Below are 25,903 nucleotides of genomic sequence, written 5' to 3'. Positions count from 1 at the left end.
AATTGTCCAAATTGAATATTTGGGACTAAATCCTTGATAGTTTTGGAATTAGGCTATCAAATAAAATTGCTTTGTAAGCCTTCAATGAAATTACAATCAGTAATTTTGATTTCTGCTCTGCACTGGTGTTTTGGACAGGAATATTCTGATCCTAAACCAAGAATTCTTTTGGGTTCTGGAAATGCCAAACCAGAGCAGGAGTTGGTTTTTTTGGGGGGGTTTTTCTTCCTGAATATTTGATAATATTCAGTGTCTTAAAATGAATTTTAAAACAGCTGAGCTCAGAAATTTCAATTATTTGGGTTACAGCAACCCCATGCTTACAGAATAAATTGGTTTTTTTTAAAAAAAGAAAGTGAGTTTCTGCCTGTGATCCCCGGGGTCTGTAATTCCATTTACTGCTCCCAAGACTGATCAAGGAATGGGGCACACCGACCCAGTCTAAAGGAGGAAAAAACCCAGGAAAATGAAAATATTCTGGCAAAACTCCCTTTATTTGTGTCTCCCGTTTCTTTTGAAGGCATTGGCAAAAGCTGAAGTTCAGTTTAAGAAAATAATGGAGAAATATCCAGAAGAAAGTTGTTTTTGTTTGGCACACTATGGGATTGGAAGGGTTTACCTCAGGCAAAACAGGTTGGTCTGATGGAAAATTCAGAGTTTTTGGGAAAATTTTTTTTATTTGAAGAACTGTGTGTGGTGGGGCTTTAATTTTGCTGTGTTGGTCATTAAATTCATCTGTCAGCTGGGTTTAATAAAATGGGTTTAATCCAATGGGTTTAATCAAATGGGTTTGATGCAATGGATTTAATCCAATGGATTTCAGTACAATAAATTAAATCAAATGCGTTTAATCCAATGGATTCAGCACAATGGGTGTAAAATTTATTATAATTATTAATTAAAACAATTTTTATATATAATTATATATATTATATGTGTATATAATTGTTAATTAAATTATATATCTAAATTTAATCCAATGTATTTGATAAAATGGATTTAATGGGTTTAATCCAATGGATTCAGCACAATGGGTTTAAAATTTATTATAATTAATAATTTAAAAATATTTATATATATATCTGTATTATATATGTTTATAATTGTTAAATAAATAATATATATAAATTTAATCCAGTGAGTCTAATACAGAGGATTTAATACAATAAATTTAATCCAGTGGATTTAATCCAATGTATTTGATAAAATGGATTTAATCTAATGGGTTTAATCCAATGGATTCAGCACTATGGGTTTAAAATTTATTATAATTATTAATTAAAACTATTTTTATATATAATTATATATATATTATATATGTATATAATTGTTAAATAAATTATATATCTAAATTTAATTCAGTGGGTCTAATACAGAGGATTTAATACTATAAATTTAATCCAGTGGATTTAATCCAATGTATTTGATAAAATGGATTTAATCTAATGGGTTTAATCCAATGGATTCAGCACAATGGGTGTAAAATTTATTATAATTATTAATTAAAACAATTTTATATATAATTATATATATTATATGTGTATATAATTGTTAATTAAGTTATATATCTAAATTTAATCCAGTGGATTTAATCCAATGTATTTAAGAAAATGGATTTAATCTAATGGGTTTAATCCAATGGATTCAGCACAATGGGTGTAAAATTTATTATAATTATTAATTAAAACTTTCTATAAATAATTATATAATATATATATTATATATGTATATAATTCTTAATTAAATTATATCTCTAAATTTAATCCAGTGGATTTAATCCAATGTATTTGATAAAATGGATTTAATCTAATGGGTTTAATCCAATGGATTCAGCACAATGGGTGTAAAATTTATTATAATTATTAATTGAAACTATTTTTATATATAATTATATATATATATTATATATGTATATAATTGTTAATTAAATTATATATCTAAATTTAATCCAGTGGATTTGATAAAATGGATTTAATCTAATGGGTTTAATCCAATGGATTCAGCACAATGGGTTTAAAATTTATTATAATTATTAATTAAAACTATTTTTATATATAATTATGTATATATTATATATGTTTATAATTGTTAAATAAATTATATATATAAATTTAATCCAATGGGTCTAATACAGAGGATTTAATACTATAAATTTAATCCAGTGGATTTAATCCAATGTATTTGATAAAATGGATTTAATCTAATGGGTTTAATCCAATGGATTCAGCACAATGGGTGTAAAATTTATTATAATAATTGAAACTATTTTTATATATAATTATATATATATATTATATATGTATATAATTGTTAATTAAATTATATATCTAAATTTAATCCAGTGGATTTGATAAAATGGATTTAATCTAATGGGTTTAATCCAATGGATTCAGCACTATGGGTTTAAAATTTATTATAATTATTAATTAAAACTATTTTTATATGTAATTATATATATATATTATATGTATATAATTGTTAATTAAATTATATATCTAAATTTAATCCAGTGGATTTAATCCAATGTATTTGATAAAATGGATTTAATGGGTTTAATCCAATGGATTCAGCACAATGGGTTTAAAATTTATTATAATTATTAATTAAAACTATTTTTATATATAATTATATATATATTATATATGTATATAATTGTTAATTAAATTATAACTCTAAATTTAATCCAGTGGATTTAATCCAATGTATTTAAGAAAATGGATTTAATCTAATGGGTTTAATCCAATGGATTCAGTACAATGGGTTTAAATACAATAAATTAAATCAAATGTGTTTAATTAAATGGATTTAATCCAAGTGGTTTAAATCCAACGAATTCAGTACAAATGGGTTTAAAATTTAATGTAATTATTAATTAAACTATATATATATAATTATATATATTATATATATAATTGTGCATTAACTTTATATGTATAAATTTAATCCAGTGGGTTGAATACAATGGATTTAGTGAAATGGATTCAGTACAATGGGTTTAAATACAATAAATTAAATCTAAGGGGTTTAATCCAATGGATTCAGTACAATGGGTTTAAAATTTAATATAATTATTTATTAGACAATATATATATAATTATATATATTATGTATATCATTAATAATTAAATTTACATATATAAATTTAATCCAGTTGATTTAATCCAATGTATTTAATTAAATGGATTTAATCTAATGGGTTTAATCCAATGGCTTTTATACAATAGATTCAATCCAGTGGATTTGATAAAATTAGTTTAATCCAGTGGGTTTAAACCCATAGATTTAATCCAATGGATTTAATCCAAGTGTATTTAGTCCAAGTGTGTTTAATCCAATGGATTCAGTACAATGGGTTTAATACATATAAATTTAATCCAGTGGGTTTAATCCAATGGATTTAATCCAGTGGATTTAATTAAATGGATTTAATCCAATGGGTTTAATCCAATTGATTTAATACAATAGATTTAATCCAATGGCTTTAATACAGTAGATTCAATCCAGTGGGTTTAAACCCATAGATTTAATCCAATGGATTTAATCCAAGTGTATTTAGTCCAAGTGTGTTTAATCCAATGGATTCAGTACAATGGGTTTAATATAATAAATTAAATCCAGTGGGTTTAATCCAGTGGGCGTAATCCTATGGATTTAATCCAAGTGTGTTTAATCCAATGGATTCAGTACAATAGGTTTAATACAAATAATTTTAATCAAGTGGGTTTAATCCAATGGATTTAATCCAATGGATTTAATCTAATAGGTTTAATCCAATTGATTTAATACAATAGATTTAATCCAATGGCTTTTATACAATAGATTCAATCCAGTGGATTTAATAAAATTAGTTTAATCCAGTGGGTTTAAACCCATAGATTTAATCCGATGGATTTAATCCAAGTGTATTTAGTCCAAGTGTGTTTAATCCAATGGATTCAGTACAATGGGTTTAATATAATAAATTAAATCCAGTGGGTTTAATCCAGTGGGTGTAGTCCTATGGATTTAATCCCAGTGTGTTTAATCCAATGGATTCAGTACAATAGGTTTAATACAAATAATTTTAATCAAGTGGGTTTAATCCAATGGATTTAATCCAATGGGTTTAATCCAATGGGTTTAATTAAATGGATTTAATCTAATGGGTTTAATCCAATGGATTTAATACAATAGATTCAATCCAGTGGTTTTAATAAAATTAGTTTAATCCAGTGGGTTTAAACCCATTGATTTAATCCAATGGATTTTATCCAAGTGTATTTAGTCCAAGTGTGTTTAATCCAATGGATTCAGTACAATGGGTTTAATATAATAAATTAAATCCAGTGGGTTTAATCCAGTGGGCGTAATCCTATGGATGTAATCCAAGTGTGTTTAATCCTATGGATTCAGTACAATAGGTTTAATACAAATAATTTTAATCAAGTGGGTTTAATCCAATGGATTTAATCTAATGGGTTTAATTAAATGGATTTAATCTAATGGGTTTAATCCAATGGATTTAATCCAAGTGTATTTAGTCCAAGTTGGTTTAATCCAATGGATTCAGTACAATAGGTTTAATACATATAAATTTAATCCAGTGGGTTTAATCCAATGGATTTAATCTAATGGGTTTAATCCAAATGATTTAATATGATAGATTTAATCCAATGGCTTTAATACAATAGATTCAATCCAGTGGATTTGATAAAATTAGTTTAATCCAGTGCGTTTAAACCCATAGATTTAATCCAAGTGTATTTAGTCCAAGTGTGTTTAATCCAATGGATTCAGTACAATGGGTTTAATATAATAAATTAAATCCAGTGGGTTTAATCCAGTGGGTGTAGTCCTATGGATTTAATCCAAGTGTGTTTAATCCAATGGAATCAGTACAATAGGTTTAATACATATAAATTTAATCCAGTGGGTTTAATCCAATGGATTTAATCCAATGGGTTTAATTAAATGGATTTAATCTAATGGGTTTAATCCAATAGATTTAATCCTATGGCTTTAATACAATAGATTCAATCCAGTGGATTTGATAAAATTAGTTTAATCCAGTGGGTTTAAACCCATAGTGTTTTAATTTAATCCCAGTGTGTTTAATCCAATGGATTCAGTACAATAGGTTTAATACAATAACTTTAATCCAATAGATTTCACACAGTGGATTTAATCCAATGGATTGAATGCAAGTGGAATTTTATTGCTGCTGATGGGAGCTGCTGAACAGAGCAGATTTGGGGGAATATTTGGGATTCAGGGATCCCAGCCCCGCAGCGGGGGGAGCTCAGAGGGAAAGAACAAACCCTCCTTGTTCTGAGGGAAGAATGCATCCCAAAGAAATGTGGCTTTATCTCATCCCCGGGGAGCTGCAGGGCGGCCTTGGGCTGGGCAGAGGCCCCGGTGAGTCACAAATGCCCTGGAGCTGAGAAAGCAGGGAGGAGTTCTGAGCTGGCACGTCCCACAGGGACAGGGAGAGCCTGGAATGCAGGGCCAGGACAGGAACAAAACGGGAGCAAAAAAGCTGGAGCTGCTCCCACCCGTCCAGAAATTCCTGCTGGGGTTTGTCCCTCGTGGAATCCTGTGGGGAGCTGGTGGGGGGATTTTGGGGTGTCCCTGGAGCTCCGTGGGATCAAAGTTCCCCCTAAAGGCTCGTGGTGGGGGCTCCTTATCCCGTTGTGATCTCCTCCTCTGAGGGAGAGGGGAGAAATTCCATGGCAAAGCTCCAGGGTGGAGGTAAATACAGGGAGATCATTTCCTAATGACTCACAGGAAACAATGTCAGGAAAAATTGTTTATTGTTCATTAAAAGATAATTGGAGAGTGGGAAACAGAGTGAAACAACTGAAATCACTTTTCTGCTCCCCTCCTTCATCCCAGGCTGGAATTCACTCCCTCATTCCTGGCTTTTCTCCCTCTGAGCTGCCCACAGGGATGGGGAAAGGGGAAGTTTTTTTCCCCTGCTCCTCAGAATTATGAAAATAATTCTCCCTGGTGTTGTCTGCTGTGAGATGTGATCATAAAAAAAGCAAAGCAGGCTCCATCTTATGAATAAAGAGAAAAAAACTTTATTAACTTCCAATATATAAAAGAAACACAAAGAACTCAGAATGAAAAACATCAAAGGAGGTTTTGGTCAGGGTGTTTCTCCCTTTATCCTTCAGGGAATAAATAAAGCACAGCTGGGCCTGGCTGTGCTGGCTCCAGCTGGGGCTCTGCCATCCCCCCTCTCCCTGCCCCCTTGCCATGCCAAAATAATGCCAAATAAAGGAGGTTTGGGACTGAATTTTATGTATTTCTGTCTCCCCTCCTGCTGGGGGGGGCTCAAAGCACCTGCTCAGGGCTGGTGGATGCTCTGAGGGAATTTCTGCTTCCTGGGATTGCATCCCACTCCTGTGCTCGTGGATCATTTCCCTGGCAGTCTTGACCCCAAAAAGGTCCCTGCACAGGTGACAGCACCCCTGGCTGTGGGATAAAGCCCTTTTTTCACCCAGAGATGGGGCAACTGAGAGAGGTTTTAAAAACTTCTATTCCATTTTCAGTCTCATGTGAAGGCTGAGACAGTACAGATGTTATAATTCACACCATCACTATCAGAAGGCAACTGAAAACCAATCTTTTAAAATTGCCCCTCATAAATCTTACTACAGTACATTTTTCATAGTTCTATTTCTCCAAAATATCTAGTCTTATTTACAGAAAATTATGTATTTATTTATTTATTTCCAATTCCATTTCACTCTCAGCAATATCTACCCTGTTCCGTAACATTTCTAAGCCAGCATTTCTTACCTCAAACTTTACATCATCTAAAATTACCCCTCATAAATCTTGCTACAATACATTTTCAATAGTTCTATTTCTCCAAAATATCTAATCTTATTTACAGAAAATTATTTATTTATTTCTCATTCCGTTTCTCTCTCAACAATATCTATCCAATTCCATGACATTTCTAAGCCAGCATTTCTTACCTCAAACTTTATATCTCTAAAATTGCCCCTCATAAATCTTACTACAAAACATTTTCATCGTTCTATTTCTCCAAAATATCTAGTTTAATTTACTTAAAAGTATTTATTTATTTATTTCTAATTCCATTTCTCTCTCAACAATATCCTATTCCATAACATTTCTAAGCCAACCTTTCTTACCTAAACTTTGCATCTCTAAAATTACCCCTCATAAATCTTACTACAAAACATTTTAATCATTCTATTTCTCCAAAATATCTAGTTTTATTTACAGAAAATTATTTATTTACTTATTTCTCATTCCATTTCTCTCTCAACAATATCTATCCAATTCCAAGACATTTCTAAGCCAGCATTTCTTACCTCAAACTTCACATAAAAATCCACACTATATAAACCTTCCCCCATCCATGGATCCCTTGGCATCCCAGGCTCATCCCTGCCTGCCCTCACGCCTGCAGGGTTTTACCTCCAAATAACCAGAAAATTGAAATATTGGAACCCTGGATGCTGAGAATTTTAAACTTCCTCTGCTGAAAGCCACAGACACCCAAGAGAACACTGCATTTAACCCAAAGCCATAGAGAAGACTTCCAAAATTAATTAATTACACTGTAATTACAAGCGTGGAGTTTAATTAGAAGTGTGCAATGTCACAAGATAGAAAACCTAGAATTTACAGTTTTAGAATATAGTAATATATATAGAACAAGATAAAAGTTTTAAAGCAGAAGTTAGTCCTTCTTCTGGGCCACCTTGTCCTTCTTCTCCTCTTTCTCCCTTTCTCCTCCTTCTCTTTCTTTTCCTCCTCCTCCTCCTTCTTTTTCTTCTTCTCTTTCTTCGTCTTCATCTGCGTCTCCTTCCTCCTCCTCTTCCTCCTCCTCCTTCTCTTTCTTCTTCTTCTTCATCTCCTTCTTTTTCTCCTCCTCCTCCTCCTCCTCCTCTTTCTTCTTCTTCATCTCCTTCTTTTTCTCCTTCTCCTCCTCCTCCTTCTCCTCCTTCACAAGTTTAATTAGTGTTTTATACTTAGACAAAAAATCCACATTACAAGACAGGAATAATTAGTCATTAAGTTAAGAGTAAAAACAATTTAAGGGTCATTTCTTAATTAGGTAATTTAACCTTAAAAACTACATAGAAAAAAAATTAACCATTTTGTAACTTATTAGTAAAATACTATAGAACTCACAACTTATAAAACTGTAACTGTTATTGTACATAAATACAATATTGTACATAAATACAACTGTATTGTACATAAATACAATACAGTTATTGTACGGTACATACAGTACAATAACTGTAACTGTTATTGTAAATAAAAAATAATAAATATATCCAAATATAATATAGAATACCATCTCAAACACTTCAATCCCAGCATTAACAAAAATTAAAAAATCCCAAACCAGCATTTAATGATCCAGCTGCTCTCTCATCCCCCATCCTCTCAGTCACCACTGTTTGCTCCTGGCAGGATAAAATTGATGGTGGAAATTTTGGGGAATTTTTGCTCCCAGGGGATCTGAGTGTGTTTGACCTGTTCCAAATCCAGGTTTGTTCATGCCCTCGACCAATTCCTGAGGTCAAAGCTGATGATTGATTTCAATATTGTCCCCGGAGTTTTAACCTGGCCAGGAACAACTCAGGTCATCGAGGAGACGCGAATAGAGAATTTACAGGTATGTTTAAATAAATGATTAAAAAAAAAAAGAGATAGAAAATTGTCCTGCTCCTCCCTGGGATACAGGAAGGATGGGGAGCAGCAGGCAGGACACTGAGGCTGAAATTTCTGTTGGGGAAATTCCAGTTCTCCTTTTTCCACAATGGGAATTGTGCAGCTTCCACAGGCCAGTGGGTTTGGAGAAGCAGCTTTGTTTGAGCTCACAAGGTGTAGCCATTTTCCATTTATCATTTGCCATCATTTTTTGTTTATCATTTTTTGTTTATAATTTTTTTATCATTTTTCCATTGATCATTTTTCCATTTACCGCTTTTTCATTTCTAATTTTTTTATTTATCATTTATCAGAACTGGCCAGGCAGGGCCTGGGTGTGGCACTCGGTGACAAGATGGGGATGTGTCCCAGGTTGGATTTTGGAGCTCTTTTCCAGCCCCAGTAATTTTGGGATAATATTTGATTCCCTTTCCAGCCCCAGTGATTTTGGGATAATGTTTGATTCCCTTCCTTGCACACTCCCAAACCTTCAGGTGTGAGCACACAACAGAATTCTGGGGACAACCAGTTCAAAATCTGAGCTGGCAGAACCAAGAAGTTTTAAATTTAAAACCAAAAGAGACTTTTGGTTAAATTTCTCAAAAGAGACCGAAATTTAAACCAGGAGACTTTGACTGGATGGTTCCTGGATAAAACATTGGGATTTATGTGGTAAAATTCCCTGTTTGACTGGAAAAATCTGGCACCAGGAGCTGCTCTGCACAGAGGCATTTTTAACACAGTGAACTGGGAAGGTTTTTCACTTGGCCAAAGTCCCCAGACCTGCAGAGTTTGTGGTAGGAACAGCATTTTGGGGCTTTTTGCTATAAAATCCACCCTGAGGATTCCTCAGAGACAATGTGGATCCATCCATCCCTCCATGGTCAGGGAGCCCTGCACAATGCAGATCCCGCCAGCCTTCATCAGGGCTCTGCTCTTGGTGGGCTCTTGGCTCACCATCCCATGATATGAAGCCCAGCCCCACACACTGAAGCAGCTCAGACCCTGAAAAATAGAAAAGCTCAAACCTGAGGCAGAGTTTGTGGTAGGAAAAGCATTTCTGGGCTTTTTGCTATAAAATCCACCCTCAGGATTCCTCAGAGACAATGTGGATCCATCCATCCCTCCATGGTCAGGGAGCCCTGCACAATGCAGATCCCGCCAGCCTTCATCAGGGCTCTGCTCTTGGTGGGCTCTTGGCTCACCATCCCATGATATGAAGCCCAGCCCCACACACTGAAGCAGCTCAGAATGTGAAAAATAGAAAAGCTCAAACCTGAGGCAGAGTTTGTGGTAGGAACAGCATTTTGGGGCTTTTTGCTATAAAATCCACCCTCAGGATTCCTCAGAGACAATGTGGATCCATCCATCCCTCCATGGTCAGGGAGCCCTGCACAATGCAGATCCCGCCAGCCTTCATCAGGGCTCTGCTCTTGGTGGGCTCTTGGCTCACCATCCCATAATATGAAGCCCAGCCCCACACACTGAAGCAGCTCAGAACCTGAAAAATAGAAAAGCTCAAACCTGAGGCGTGGTTTCCACATGAAATCCCTGAATTCCCTGATTCCACATGAAATCTTTCCCTCAGGATTTACCCTGGGACACCTGGCTGCTTCCCCAGGGCCAAGCTCTCAGCTTGTTCCTCAGCCCAGGTGCCAGGTGAGGCACTCTGGAAATGCTGGGGATCTTCAGAAATTACCAAAAAAACAACATTTTTCCCCCATAATGTTTAATCATTTGCACAATGATAAAACCATTTGGACAATGGGACACTGGCCCGGGACAAACCTGCATTTTCTGGGTGTTTGAGGCTGTGAGCTCTCAGCTGCCAGCGCTTCCAGCAACCCCTGGAATATTTTGGCCATAAAAGGCCAATCTTGCCTGGTTTCACTAGAAAACAGTTTAATATTGTATAAATTTTGGGATTAGTCACTGCTCTGCCTAGAGGGATGTGTTTCGCTGCTGTCCCCAGGAGTTTGTGAGTAGAAGTTGAATCTTTTCCTGGTTCTGTGCTCTAACTCTGACCATTCTGTGTTTTCCAGCTGGCTTTAAGGAATTGTGGAAGTTGAATCTTTTCCTGGTTCTGTGCACTTTAACTCTGACCATTCTGTGTTTTCCAGATGACTTTAAGGAATTATAGAAGTTGAATCTTTTCATGGTTCTGTGCTCTTTAACTGTGACCATTCTGTGTTTTCCAGATGGCTTTAAGGAATTATAGAAGTTGAATCTTTTCCTGGTTCTGTGCTCTTTAACTGTCACCATTCTGTGTTTTCCAGATGGCTTTAAGGAATTATAGAAGTTGAATCTTTTCCTGGTTCTGTGCTCTAACTGTGACCATTCTGTGTTTTCCAGATGGCTTTAAGGAATTGTAGAAGTGGCATCTTTTCCTGGTTCTGTGCTCTAACTCTGACCATTCTGTTTTCCAGATGGCTTTAAGGAATTATAAAAGTTGAATTTTTCCTGGTTCTGATCACTTTAACTCTGACCATTCTCTGTTTTCCAGCTGGCTTTAAGGAATTATAGAAGTTGAATCTTTTCCTGGTTCTGTGCTCTAACTGTGACCATTCTGTGTTTTCCAGATGACTTTAAGGAATTATAGAAGTTGAATCTTTTCCTGGTTCTGTGCACTTTAACTGTGACCATTCTGTGTTTTCCAGCTGGCTTTAAGGAATTGTAGAAGTTGAATCTTTTCCTGGTTCTGTGCTCTTTAACTGTGACCATTCTGTGTTTTCCAGATGGCTTTAAGGAATTGTAGAAGTTGAATTTTTCCTGGTTCTGTGCTCTTTAACTCTGACCATTCTGTGTTTTCCAGCTGGCTTTAAGGAATTATAGAAGTTGAATCTTTTCCTGGTTCTGTGCTCTTTAACTCTGACCATTCTGTGTTTTCCAGCTGGCTTTAAGGAATTATAGAAGTTGAATCTTTTCCTGGTTCTGTGCTCTTTATCTGTGACCATTCTGTGTTTTCCAGCTGGCTTTAAGGAATTGTGGAAGTTGAATCTTTTCCTGGCTCTGTGCACTTTAACTCTGACCATTCTGTGTTTTCCAGATCGCTTTAAGGAATTGTAGAAGTTGAATCTTTTCCTGGTTCTGTGCTCTTTAACTGTGACCATTCTGTTTTCCAGCTGGCTTTAAGGAATTATAGAAGTTGAATCTTTTCCTGGTTCTGTGCTCTTTAACTCTGACCATTCTGTTTTCCAGCTGGCTTTAAGGAATTATAGAAGTTGAATCTTTTCCTGGATTATAGAAGTTGAATCTTTTCCTGGTTCTGTGCTCTTTAACTGTGACCATTCTGTGTTTTCCAGATGGCTTTAAGGAATTGTAGAAGTTGAATTTTTCCTGGTTCTGTGCTCTTTGACTCTGACCATTCTGTGTTTTCCAGATGGCTTTAAGGAATTATAGAAGTTGAATCTTTTCCTGGTTCTGTGCTCTTTGACTCTGACCATTCTGTGTTTTCCAGATGGCTTTAAGGAATTGTAGAATTTGAATCTACAATTCAAATTGTAGAATTTGAATCTAACTGTGACCATTCTGTGTTTTCCAGCTGGCTTTAAGGAATTATATTGAGGAATGTAAATTCCCCCCAGAGCCAGATGCTGTTTGTCGATATCAGCAGTGCCATGGCTACTCCAAAATCCAAATATATTTTACAGACCCAGACTTTAAGGTAAATTTTCAGTTTGAAAAGTAAAACTTGATCTGTTTTCTGCCCCTTTTTATATGATGTGCCAAGCTCAGCACTGCATTTTGTTGTGGTCTTACTTAAAAATGTTCCATTTTTGCCATTTTTAGGGTTTTATACGTGTTATCTGCTGTCAGCAGTGTAGAGTGGAATTCCACATCAGCTGCTGGAAAAAGCTGAAAACAGCAAGCTACAGTGATAAAAATGATAAGGTGAGGCCTTTGCCACGCGGGAATTTTTAATTTTTTTAACATCATAGCATTGAGATATGTCAAGGAATTCCACAAAATTCTGCAGCCAGGATAAAATGAAGGGAAATCTGGAAAATTATTCTGGAAGTTGGCTTTTGGGTGTGAGGTTTGAGGAGAGAGTAAAAGGATAAAAAATGCCACAGATTTTCTATGATTTTTGATTTTCTACCCATCCCAGGAAGAGTTTGGGATTGTGTTTCCTTTGATTGCTTTGGTCACCTCAAATTGAGGAATTAATTTGTGCAGGGGTATAAATGATGTGTGGATTTAATTGCCTTTGTTGTGTGTGTCCTTTTCTCCTGCAGGATTTCCTTAAGGAAATGTGTTTTACTCCTGATTGTAAAGGCCTTATTTCAAAAATAGTTATTTTCAGTCCTCCTGGGGTGGTAAAATGTGAAGTAAGTATGGTCATGTTTTATGTGAAATTAATTGGAATGTTAAGGGGGATAAAGTGATAAATGAGGATAACTGCAAAAATAAAAAAAGAATTCAGTAATCCTTCAGGAATCACTCCCAGAGGCACAGGAAAATGGAGAATTCTCCCCAGGGCAATACTGACCTGAGAGAAGCAGAAATGATTGTGGGGTTTGTTTTGCCATAACCCAGATTTAATTCCTGTCCTGTCCCTTGTTTTGGTAGTTTGAACAAAAAATCCCAAAACTGAAGGAACCCCCAAGGGCCTGTATAAAACAGAAATGCACAAGGTAAGATTTGCCCTTTTTTAATTGATTTCAGAGCAAAGCAGGAGGGATTTTCCTGCCTTTTTTACAAATATTTTGGAAAGTTATCCTTGCCCTTTGCCTGATAAACCAAAAAAATCTGGTAAAATACAATATAATCCAATGGTAAAAGCATTTAAATTGTTCCACAGAATTTATTCTTTGTGAATGTTTAGAATGTTATCCTTGCCCTTTGCCCGATAAACCAAAAAAATCTGGTAAAATCCAATATAATCCAATGGTAAAAGCATTTAAATTGTTCCACAGAATTAATTTTGTGTGAATGTTTAGAAGGTGTAAATATAAATGCATTTTATGCTGCTGCTGTAGTTACTGATACTCAGATATTTCACATAACTGAGTTGGCAAGTAAAGTAACCTTTAAATAATAAGGAATTAAGCTGAGAGGACAAACAAAGCAGATTTTTAAAAATGAAATTAATAAAATGTTAATATTTGGTTGAAAATGCTGAGTTATAAATTAAAAATAAGAGTATTGGAGCCAATCCTAATTTAAACATCTTTAGTGGGAGTCAAAGTTGGTGCAACTTGAGAAAATCAATATTTTAATGAATTTTTATGGTCTCTGCTCCTAAGCGAAGACCACTTTTATTGCATTTGTACTTTCCAGTGTGATTTTTACACCTTAATTAACCTTTGGCAGTGTGATTTTTACACCTTAATTAACCTTTGGCTGTCTGCCGCGTTGCTTCTTGCAGCCTTAGGAACATAAAAATAAAGCAAGAAAAGAAGAAATGGCGAAAAGAAGCGCGAGAGGCGGCCAGGAGCTGTGCCAGGAAAGAAGCTGAGCAGAGGCAGGAGGGCAGAGAGCAGCCCCAGGGCAGCCAGCACAGGGGTGGGTGACACTGGGGACGTGGGGCTCTGCAGGGAGGGGTGGCAGCCGCAGCGTTGGGGTCCCCAGCCCTGGCACTGGGAGCTCCGGGCTGGGACAGGGCGGGAGCAGAGCTGGGGCTGGGGATCCCGGAGGGATTTTCCTGCCTCTCTTTCCCTGGGGTTCTGATCCCACTTTCCCTGGGGTTCTGGGGTTCTGATCCCACTTTCCCTGGGGTTCTGGGGTTCTGATCCCAGCTTCCCTGGGGTTCTGGGGTTCTGATCCCAGTTTCCCTGGGGTTCTGGGGTTCTGATCCCAGCTTCCCTGGGGTTCTGATCCCAGCTTCCCTGGGGTTCTGGGGTTCTGATCCCAGCTTCCCTGGGGTTCTGATCCCACTTTCCCTGGGGTTCTGGGGTTCTGATCCCAGCTTCCCTGGGGTTCTGGGGTTCTGATCCCAGTTTCCCTGGGGTTCTGGGGTTCTGATCCCAGCTTCCCTGGGGTTCTGATCCCAGCTTCCCTGGGGTTCTGGGGTTCTGATCCCAGCTTCCCTGGGGTTCTGGGGTTCTGATCCCAGCTTCCCTGGGGTTCTGATCCCAGCTTCCCCTGGGGTTCTGGGGTTCTGATCCCAGCTTCCCTGGGGTTCTGATCCCAGTTTCCCTGGGGTTCTGGGGTTCTGATCCCAGTTTCCCTGGGGTTCTGGGGTTCTGATCCCAGCTTCCCTGGGGTTCTGGGGTTCTGATCCCAGTTTCCCTGGGGTTCTGGGGTTCTGATCCCAGTTTCCCTGGGGTTCTGGGGTTCTGATCCCAGCTTCCCTGGGGTTCTGATCCCAGCTTCCCTGGGGTTCTGGGGTTCTGATCCCAGTTTCCCTGGGGTTCTGATCCCAGCTTCCCTGGGGTTCTGGGATTCTGATCCCAGTTTCCCTGGCGTTCTGATCCCAGCTTCCCTGGGGTTCTGGGGTTCTGACCCCAGTTTCCCTGGGGTTCTGGGGTTCTGATCCCAGCTTCCCTGGGGTTCTGGGGTTCTGATCCCAGTTTCCCTGGGGTTCTGGGGTTCTGATCCCAGCTTCCCTGGGGTTCTGGGGTTCTGATCCCAGTTTCCCTGGGGTTCTGATCCCAGCTTCCCTGGGGTTCTGGGGTTCTGATCCCAGTTTCCCTGGGGTTCTGATCCCAGTTTCCCTGGGGCTCTGAGTCAGCACAGAGCAGTGGGATCAGCATTCTGAGCATCCCCAGCTCAATCCCAGCAGAATCCTCATGCTGAGCGTCACCCCCCTGTGAAAAATTGGCATTTTTACCATTTTTACTTCGGACAAATTTTATTTCACTTCTGTTTTTATTGCTGGGGGGTGTCCCTGTGTGTGGTTAATAATTGTTGGGGTGTTGGGGTCCCAGGATGAGGTGAGAGATGAGAATTGACTCCAAGTTCTCAGAAGGCTGATGTACATTACATTACATTACATTGCATTGCATTGCATTGCATTGCATTACATTACATTATATTATATTACATTACATTATGCCATATTATATTACATTACTTTACATTATGCCATATTATATCATATCATATTATATAATTTATATAATTTATATATTTTTTATATTTATTACATTTCATTATAGTATAGTATATAATATACTATACTATAATATAGTATATTATAGTATGTTACATTTATTATAGTATATTATACTTATTATAGCAATTTATATCATATCATATCATATCATATATCATATCATATCATATTATATAATTTATATAATTTATATAATTTATATTTTTATTATATTTATTACATTACATTATAGTATAGTATATAATATACTATAATATAATATAGCATATTATAGTATGTTACATTTATTATAGTATATTATACTTATTGTAGCAATTTATATCATATAATATCATATCATATATCATATATCATATCATCATATCATATCATATTATATCATATTATATAATTTATATAATTTATATTTTTATATTTATTATATTACATTATAATATAGTATATAATATACTATACTATAATATAGTATATTATAGTATGTTACATTTATTATAGTATATTATACTTATTATAGCAATTTATATTATATCATATCATATATCATATATCATATCATCATATCATATTGTATTATATCATATTATATAATTTATATAATTTATATTTTTCATTATATTTATTATATTATATTACATTACATTACAGTAAAATATATAATATACTATAATATAGTATATTATAGTATGTTACATTTATTATAGTATATTATACTTATTATAGCAATTTATATATCATATCATATCATATATCATATATCATATCATCATATCATATCGTATTATATCATATTATATCATTTATATAATTTATATTTTTATTATATTTATTATATTACATTACAATATAATATAGTATATAATATACTATACTATAATATAGTATATTATAGTATGTTACATTTATTATAGTATATTATACTTATTGTAGCAATTTATATCATATCATATCATATCATATATATATCATACCATCATATCATATCATATTATTTATATATTTTATGTTTTTATTATATTTATTACATTACATTATTATATAGTATATAATATACTATAATATAGTATATTATAGTATGTTACATTTATTATAGTTTATTATATTTATTATAGCAATTTATATTATATTATATTACTAAAGAAAGAGAAAGGAGACATCAGAAAGTTTAACAATATAAATATATAAATAAATGATAAAATAATAATACAGACTTGTGATTGATCAGGGTCTGATACAGCTGGACTGGGATTGGTCATTAATTAAAAACAATTCACACGGAACCAATCAAAGATGCACCTGTTGGTAAATGATCTCCAGCCTCTTTCCAAGCAATCAGATAATTATTGTTTACATTTCTTTTCTGAGGCTTCTCAGGAGAAAAACCCTGATGGAGGGATTTTTCAGAAAATATCACAGTGACAACTGTGTGGTTTCATTCCTGTAGAATTTAATTCCTGTAGAAAACCTCAATTTTCCCTTGGCTGCTTCCTGCAGGATCAGCCTGGAGAGGGGAAAGGCTCCAGTTCTGAGTGAACCCTTTGGAAAGGGATGAACCCATTGAAAAAGCACCTGGGGACCCTGGTAGAGAAAAAAATATCTGAAATAAAGACAGGGTGATCATGAAAAGTACATTCCAGATGATTGGGGAAAATAAAAATACTTCAGCCTTTGTAGGCATTTAAAGCTTCAGCTTTTCCTTGCTGGATGTTGGCTGCTCCACAGTGCAGAGCTGGGAATTCCCTGCAGCTTCTCAAGGCACAGAAAAAAGGGGGATGTTGGAAAATTTATTTTGGGTCTGTATTATCAATTTGGGATATAATTAATGTATCATTTCCTAGGATTCCCTGTTAAATACTCTGGGTGTATTTTTTCAGTCCCATGCTTGGTGTTCTCTGGGTGCCTGTTCCCTGTTTGATGGCATGTCCTGGAAATCTGGGAGATTTTGGCTTCCCTGTGGATTTGTAAATTATTATTATTATTATTATTATTATTATTATTATTATTATCATCATTATCATTATCATTATCATTATCATTATTATTATTAATATTTCATTTATTTCCTGGTTGCTTTGTTTTCAATCTTTGCTCTCTCCTTTTCTCTGCCTCACCTTCAGCTGTGATCCTTGGAGCCACTGCAGGTCACTGTGACCTCATCCTTAAATCTGGGCAAGGAGTTTGTTTCTTTAAACAAAAATTGAAATCAAATCAAATTGGATCAAATTCCTAATGCTCAGGATGTATGGGGAAAAATAATTCTTTACATCCTGTAATTCTCGGTGTAAAACAATTACAAACACCACTTAAATTATCTGTGCTTTCTAAGTTGGTTTTTGAGGTTTTTAAAGGTTTTTGAGCTTTTCAAAGATTTTTAAGCTTTTTAAAGTTACTCCTTAAGTTGGAATTGTGGTAAAGACAATGAAATCTTGCTGGTTTGGTACTTTTAAAATCGGAATATTTTGACTTTTCCAGGTCCTGGCCAAGATTTATACGCTGGGGACCAAATCCTGCAGCACATCCGGCGCCATTCCGAGAAGATCAAAGCTGCTGTCCCTGACACTGCCAGGCTGTTGAAGGAGCTGCTGGCCTGGGGGGTGATCAGAGAGGAGGATTTCAGCTCTTATTCCCAAATCCCTGCCCAGGAGGTGCTGGAGCGGCTCCTGAGCTCCGTGATCCAGGAGAGGAGCCGGGTGCGGAGCAGGGGCTTCCTGCACGTGCTGAGCCAGCTGGGAGAGGTGGATGCCAAAGTGCACAAGTGGCTGCAGCACCTGGATCACCGGGGTGGGTTCTGACAGCACAGGAAATTCTCCTTTTTCCTCCTTTAAAACTGCAAAGAAAAACTTCTCCTCTTTGTCCTGTCCCTGGTTTACTGAGGGGAACAGAACCGGGGTGCCTCAGGAGCTCGGCAGGGATTTGGCAGAGAAAATTCAATGATTCAATGGCCTTAAAATTCCAGAATGGGTTTAACTGCTGATATTTGTAGCAATCTGGTTTTGGAGGGTAAATAATGGGGTTTTACCATTAAACTTGGAAGCAATTTCTTGTTGGTGCTCTGCAGTTTGCTGTTGGCTTTATAATTCTCCAGCTTGTGTGCTTTTAATTCTCCAGCTTGGAGAATTATAACACACAAAGTGCACAAGTGGCTGCAGCACCTGGATCACCTGGGTGGGTTCTGGGAGCACAGAAAATTCTCCTTTTTCCTCATTTGGAACCGCAAAGAAAAACTTCTCCTCTTTGTCCTGTCCCTGGTTTACTGAGGGGAACAGAACCGGGGTGCCTCAGGAACTCAGCAGAGAAAGTTCAAAAATTTTAAATTTTAAAATTCCAGAATGGGTTAAGATGGTGATGTTTGTAGCAATAATCTGGTTTTGGAGAGTAAATAATGGTGGGGTTTTACCATGAAACTTGGAGAAATTTCATGGTGGGTTTGTAATTCTGCAGCTGGGAGAGGTGGATGCCAAAGTGCACAAGTGGCTGCAGCACCTGGATCACCGGGGTGGGTTCTGACAGCACAGGAAATTCTCATTTTTCCTCGTTTGAACCTGCACAGTAAAACTTCTCCTCTTTGTCCTGTCCCTGGTTTACTGAGGGGAACAGAACCGGGGTGCCTCAGGAGCTCGGCAGAGAAAGTTCAAAAATTTTAAATTTTAAAATTCTAGAATGGGCTTAAATGGTGATGTTTGTAGCAATAATCTGGTTTTGGAGAGTAAATAATGGGGTTTTGTCATTAAACTTGGAAGCAATTTCATGTTGGTGCTCTGCAGTTTGCTGTTGGGTTTATAATTCTGCAGCTTGGAGAATTATAAGCACACAAAGTGCACAAGTGGCTGCAGCACCTGGATCACCGGGGTGGGTTCTGGGAGCACAGAAAATTCTCATTTTTCCTCCTTTAAAACTGCAAAGAGAAAAACTTCTCCTCTTTGTCCTGTCCCTGGTTTACTGAGGGGAACAGAACCGGGGTAGCTCAGGAACTCAGCAGAGAAAACTGAACGATTTTTAAATGGCCTTAAAATTCCAGAATGGGTTTAAATGCTGATATTTGTAGCAATAATCTGGTTTTGGAGAGTAAATCATGGGGTTTTCTCATTAAACTTGGAAGCAATTTCTTGTTGGTGCTCTGCAGTTTGCTGTTGGGTTCTGAGAGCACAAAAAATTCTCCTTTTTCCTCATTTGAAACTGCAAAGTAAAACTTCTCCTCTTTGTCCTGTCCCTCATTTCCAGAGGGGAGCACAGCCTGGGTGACCCAGGAGCTCAGCAGAGAAAATTCAACAATTTTTAAATGGTCTTAAGTTTCCAGAATGGGTCTAAAAATTAAAAAAAATTTAAATGGTCTTAAAATTCCAGAATGGGTTTAAATGCTGATATTGGTAGCAATAATCTGGTTTTGGAGAGTAAATAATGGGGTTTTACCATTAAACTTGGAAATAAGATGTGTTGGTGCTCTGCAGTTTGCTGTTGGGTTTATAATGGAAAAAAAGTGGGATTTTGGGGTTTGGGGTTGTTCATTTTGCTTTACCATATTCCTATCCTTCCAAGAATTCCTAGAATTCTTAGAATTCTAATCTATTGACTCCCATCCCATCCCATCTATTCACAGAATAGATCCAAATCTTGTTGTTATTATTATACAAATAATAATTTCTGAGAGTAGAGTTTATATCAACCCCATTGCTCATTTTTGTTTGTTTGCATTTCCAGGACACAAAAGCTCTCACACCATCTGTACATTGAATTTCTAGACCAAACTCTCGCCCTTTTGAAGAGCAATATCACATTTTAAGCATTAAAAATTTAAAGCTGGAATGAAATATTGAGATTTTTTTTTCCCTTCTTTTCCAGGTCTGACAGCAACAAAAAATTTTCTCCTTCAATATGGCCAAGTTCTGCAAGAGCTTGACTTTTCTATTTTAACTCCACTGTGGAACCAGAAATATGGCAGTAAATTTGATAGTGTGGCAGCTGATGGTGGAAAGAAAGAAATTTGTGATTATTTCCTCGCCCCTCCCCTAGAGAAATCCCGGTGTTTTATATGGCTTTTAGAAGAAAACCGACAACATTTCCCACAGCTCCATCAAGCTTTAGATGAATTCTTTGATAAAATGGGTGAGTAGCCAAAAGGATCAAACATTTCCAGTAAAAATTCATTTTTATTTGTGCATTTTTAGTATGAAAGTGTGGGATCTCAGCACCTCAGGATGGAGGTGCAGAGAGGCCGAGAGCACCCTTGGGGGGCTCGGGAGTCCTGGGATGTTGCCAGAAGTGTCTGGTGGCTGCACTTTGATCCTGCACGGGAGACGACACCTGTGTGAGGATGGGAGGAATTCACTGGGTGAATGGTGAAGGGATGAGTTAATTAGAGTGTAAAACACAGGGTTTAGGATTTTGGTACAGGGGGGTCTAAAGAAGTAAGATGGAGGAATTGGGGCGTGTCCTGTCCTCCTTCTTCTTCTTCTTGGCCTCCATCTTCTGTGGTGATGGTGGCACTTTGGGATTGGTTATTACTAGAAGTGCACCAGTTAATAAGGGTAGAAGGTATTGGGGAGAAATGATAAATATTGTACACGTAACTTCGGGTATAAAGATAAGTGACCGCCCCAGGGGCTCTCAGTGTGCCCATGGCTGACTGCTGTGCAGACCTCTGTCGGGCTGAAAGAAAATCTTTTAGATAAACAATTAATAAACACCGAGACCGAGACAAGATCAGAAGTCTCTCCTCGTCCTTTGAAGCTTCGGCTCTTCAAGGCCATCCCTGGGCCTTTCCAGAACACCTAAACAGCTCACAGAAAACCTTACAAGCCTAAACAGCCAGAAAACCTTACAAACCTGAACAGCCAGAAAACCTTACAAACCTGAACAGCCAGAAAACCTTACAAACCTGAACAGCCAGAAAACCTTACAAACCTGAACAGCCAGAAAACCTTACAAACCTTAACAGCACAGAAAACCTTACAAACCTGAACAGCCAGAAAACCTTACAAGCCTAAACAGCCAGAAAACCTTACAAGCCTAAACAGCCAGAAAACCTTACAAACCTTAACAGCACAGAAAACCTTACAAACCTAAACAGCTCACAGAAAACCTTACAAACCTCAACAGCCAGAAAAGTTACAAACCTAAACAGCTCACAGAAAACCTTACAAACCTAAAGAACCAGAAAACCTTACAAACCTAAAGAACCAGAAAACCTTACAAACCTAAACAGCACAGAAAACTTACAAACCTAAACAGCCAGAAAACTTACAAACCTAAACAGCCAGAAAACCTTACAAACCTAAACAGCACAGAAAACCTTACAAACCTAAACAGCCAGAAAACCTACAAACCTAAAGAACCAGAAAACCTTACAAACCTAAACAGCTCACAGAAAACCTAAAAAACCTAAACAGCCAGAAAACCTTACAAACCTAAACAGCTCACAGAAAACCTTACAAACCTAAACAGCCAGAAAACCTTACAAACCTAAACAGCACAGAAAACTTACAAACCTGAACAGCTCACAGAAAACCTTACAAACCTAAACAGCACAGAAAACCTTACAAACCTGAACAGCCAGAAAAGTTACAAACCTAAACAGCTCACAGAAAACCTTACAAACCTGAACAGCACAGAAAACCTTACAAGTGGCGTCCCTGGACCTAAACAGCCTAAAACAGCAGCAGAAAACTTAGAAGCCTAAACAGCCGAGAAACCGAGCAAGTGGCATCCCTGAGCTATCTCAGGACATAAATCAGCCGAGCAAAGAGAGAAGAGAAACGCCAAAAATCTCCAAGTGGCATCCCTGAGCTATCTCAGGACATAAATCAGCCGAGCAAAGAGAAAAGAGAAACGCCAAAAATCTCCGAGGGGCGTCCCTGAGCTATCTCCGGTCGTAAAACGGCCGGGAGAAAAATGAAATCTTCATGAAAGTCCTGCAGCTGCAGCTGTGGAGCTCCTTTGGTGGCGTTGGGTAAAGGATTAGAGCAATAATTCCCGTGATTTCACAGTTAAATTGTAAATTCATTAAAATATTGTTATTTCCATCAATCACCATGAATTTTGTCCTTCCCACAGATGATCCGACCATTATATTAAAGAAGCAGGGAAATGAGAATTTGTCAGTAAGTGAATTTCATTTCTCTTTGGCCTCAGCTCACAAAGAACTTTGTGCTGTTTTAGAAAAGGAAATATTTTCCAGCCCGGTCCTCCAGATTTATTGGAATTTTAATCTGTTTTACCTCCCTTTTCTTAAATTATTGAAATTATTTAATAATAATTTTCCAAGTGTGCCTCATTCTGAATCACTTTTTGATTGGTGTCATCATTAAAATCCAATTGGCAGAAATAGATTTTGGATTTCAGTTAATTCTGTGTTTTAGGAACCCTCATTGAAGTTCTTGCCTGCAGTTAAATTTACTTTACAAATCCAGGATTTACTTTTGATTCACAATAAAGCTTTAGAGTTAATTCATGTACATATTAAGAAATTCAGAATTTTTAGTGTGCACGCTAAAAAAATGCAGAATTTTTAATTTGCACATTAATAAAATGAAGAAATTTAAATGTACACACATGAATAAAATGCATTTTTTAATGCACACATTAATAAAATTCAGAATTTTTAATGTGCACATTAATAAAATGCAGACTTTGTAATGCACATATTAAAAAATGCAGAATTTTAAAGTCTACATTAGTAAAATGAAGAATTTTAAATGTAGAAGATAATGAAGTGCAGAATTTTTAATGTAGATGATAAGGAGAGGCAGAATTTTTAATGTACATCTTAATGAAATGCAGATTTTTAAAAATCTACATATTAATGAAACGCAGAATTTTAAATGTACATGTTAATGAAATGCAGAATTTTTAATGTGCACATTAATAAAATTCAGATTTTTAAATGTACACATTAATAAAATTCAGATTTTGGGGTTTTTTTTTTTTGCTTTTTCATTTCATGAATTGGGAAAATCCAAGAATGAAATAAAAACCAGCACAAGAAAACTGCTTTGATTTCAGTGTTGGGATAACCTGTAATTATTAATTATTCTGTTCTTGGGTAATCCCAGTCCTGCTAAAGAATAATTCAAATTTCAGTTCCTCCATCTTTGTCTTCCTTGGAAAACTGAAGCAACATTGCCAATCCTGTGCCTTCATTTTTCTTTTCTGTTTCAGAATAATGAAATCAAAGTTAAAAATAAAAACAGGAAGAAGAATTTGAAAGATTCAAAGGTCAGTAACTTTGCACCAAGCAGGTACCATTTATTTACTACCAAAAACCTACCTAAAATTGGGATTTTTTTTAGAATTTCTGGCATTCAGGTGGATGGGAGCTGTTTTTGTAAATATCCTGAGGAAACTCCTTCCTGAAGTGGCTTTTCCTGAAGTAAAATTAAGCTGTTAATATTTAAATTATACCATTTTGTTAAAATTTATCAGTATAAAAGCAATTTTTAAATTTATTTATGACTCACTTTGGCTCTGACTGGAGGCACCTTCTGCTGGCTTAATTCTGAATTATTTGTTGTGATTTTAATTTTCCATGTGGGAAGATGGGAATTTGGTTCAAAATCTCCATTTCATGCTCAGGAATGTTATTAATTATTCATTATTTTATGGAGTTTGTTGGAATATTATTCTGCCTGAGTTTTCTGCTGCCTTTTGGAGGATTTTGTTTTATTGAAAACCTCATGCCCTCACCTCTTTATCATTTTTCTAGAATTTCAAGAGTAAACTTCAGATTTTTTCCTCAGGACTAATTTTTCTGACTTAGGTGCATTTATTTGTGTATTTCTAAATTTTTAGATAATAAAAATAAAGACAACTTAAATGTCTTTAATGGTATAGACAGATATACTAATAACCAGAGTGACATGTGGAATTAGAGATAATTCCTGTTTGTGGTAAATTTGTTACAGCCTCAAATTTAAAAGAAAGTTTAATTAAATTTTGATGAAATTCATTAAAAAAAGAGGGATTTGAGGCTGAATATCCCAATTTTTTCCCAAATAAATTCTGAAGAAGGAATTGATAAATTTAAATTAAGAATTCATTAAGCTGTGGCTTAGCACTGATAATTTCTGGAAATTTTGCAGTTCATAATGAACATGATGAATTTGAAGAACAAAATTCAGTGTAAATAAGTTACTCCTGGTCTTTGCAGTGGATTATGTTCCATGAGTTTTTGTGAGGTAAAAACTAAAATAAATCTGTTTTTAATTAGTCTATTTTAGTATTATCCAGTGGAGTTAGTACAGCACCACGAGAGGAAGAGAAGATATTTATAGAAGAAAATAATGTGTGAGTATTTGATTCTGCTTTTATTGCCCAAACTCCAAACTGCAGGAGAAAAATCCCTTTAAAACACCAAGGCTGGCTTAACTTGATGATTTTTTTTCCTCTGATTTTTAAGGTACAGAGATTTTCCAAATGAAAATCCCTTTGTAGTCCCAGAACATCTCCAGGATCAACTGGAGGAATTCGAAGCTCGCTATAATATTGCAAATAGTAACAATTATCAGATTAATAATAATTATAATCCAGATCCAATCTCAGAGAATTTATATGAGTGAGTATCAATTTCTGTGTTTGGGAGCTTCAGGGGGTTGAATTTTACTTCATAATTTTAATAATTTTTGGGATTAATTGGAATCCTGGTGGGTGTGGCGTGTCTGTGAAGGAGTGGATTGAATGGATTGAAGGAATGGATGAAAAAACTTGAATAAATTTTAATAATTCTGGATTAATTGGAATCCTGGTGGGTGTGGCGTGTCTATGAAGGAGTGGATTAAATGGATTGAAGGAATGGATTAAATGGATTGAAGGAACGGATGAAAAAACTTGAATTAATTTGAATAATTCTGGATTAATTGGAATCCTGGTGGGTGTGGTGTGATCCAATCTCTGAGAATTTATGAGAGTGAGTATCAATTTCTGTGTTTGGGAGCTTCAGGGGGTTGAATGTTACTTCATAATTTTAATAATTTTTGGGATTAATTGGAATCCTGGTGGGTGTGGCGTGTCTGTGAAGGAGTGGATTAAATGGATTGAAGGCATGGATGAAAAAACTTGAATTAATTTGAATAATTCTGGATTAATTGGAATCCTGGTGGGTGTGGCGTGTCTATGAAGGAGTGGATTAAATGGATTGAAGGAGTGGATTAAATGGATTGAAGGAATGGATGAAAA

At 36.1% G+C, this 25,903-nt stretch overlaps 1 protein-coding gene across 4 annotated transcripts in view; it reads left to right on the top strand.

Annotated features, from left to right (window-relative positions):
* Positions 1 to 25,903, top strand: part of TTC3 (tetratricopeptide repeat domain 3) — a 118,454-nt gene that overhangs the window by 71,317 nt on the left and 21,234 nt on the right. For all 4 annotated transcript variants that reach the window (XR_009420513.1, XR_009420511.1, XR_009420512.1 and 1 more), the window contains exons 21-33: positions 521 to 633; positions 8,521 to 8,647; positions 12,224 to 12,346; positions 12,472 to 12,573; positions 12,918 to 13,010; positions 13,252 to 13,316; positions 14,051 to 14,187; positions 18,209 to 18,517; positions 20,576 to 20,839; positions 22,787 to 22,833; positions 23,891 to 23,947; positions 24,939 to 25,015; positions 25,128 to 25,283. Coding sequence is in view for 1 of the 4 variants with exons in the window: in XM_059493597.1 (XP_059349580.1) it covers positions 521 to 633; positions 8,521 to 8,647; positions 12,224 to 12,346; positions 12,472 to 12,573; positions 12,918 to 13,010; positions 13,252 to 13,316; positions 14,051 to 14,187; positions 18,209 to 18,517; positions 20,576 to 20,839; positions 22,787 to 22,833; positions 23,891 to 23,947; positions 24,939 to 25,015; positions 25,128 to 25,283 (1,670 nt within the window). In the remaining 3 variants the exon portion in view is untranslated. The remainder of the gene's footprint in view (positions 1 to 520; positions 634 to 8,520; positions 8,648 to 12,223; positions 12,347 to 12,471; positions 12,574 to 12,917; positions 13,011 to 13,251; positions 13,317 to 14,050; positions 14,188 to 18,208; positions 18,518 to 20,575; positions 20,840 to 22,786; positions 22,834 to 23,890; positions 23,948 to 24,938; positions 25,016 to 25,127; positions 25,284 to 25,903) is intronic.

The sequence above is a fragment of the Ammospiza nelsoni genome, chromosome 2 (genome assembly GCF_027579445.1).
Source record: "Ammospiza nelsoni isolate bAmmNel1 chromosome 2, bAmmNel1.pri, whole genome shotgun sequence".
Lineage (NCBI taxonomy): Eukaryota > Metazoa > Chordata > Aves > Passeriformes > Passerellidae > Ammospiza > Ammospiza nelsoni.
The sequence above is the reverse complement of the archived record's forward strand: the minus strand, read 5'-3'. Positions and strand labels throughout refer to the sequence as shown.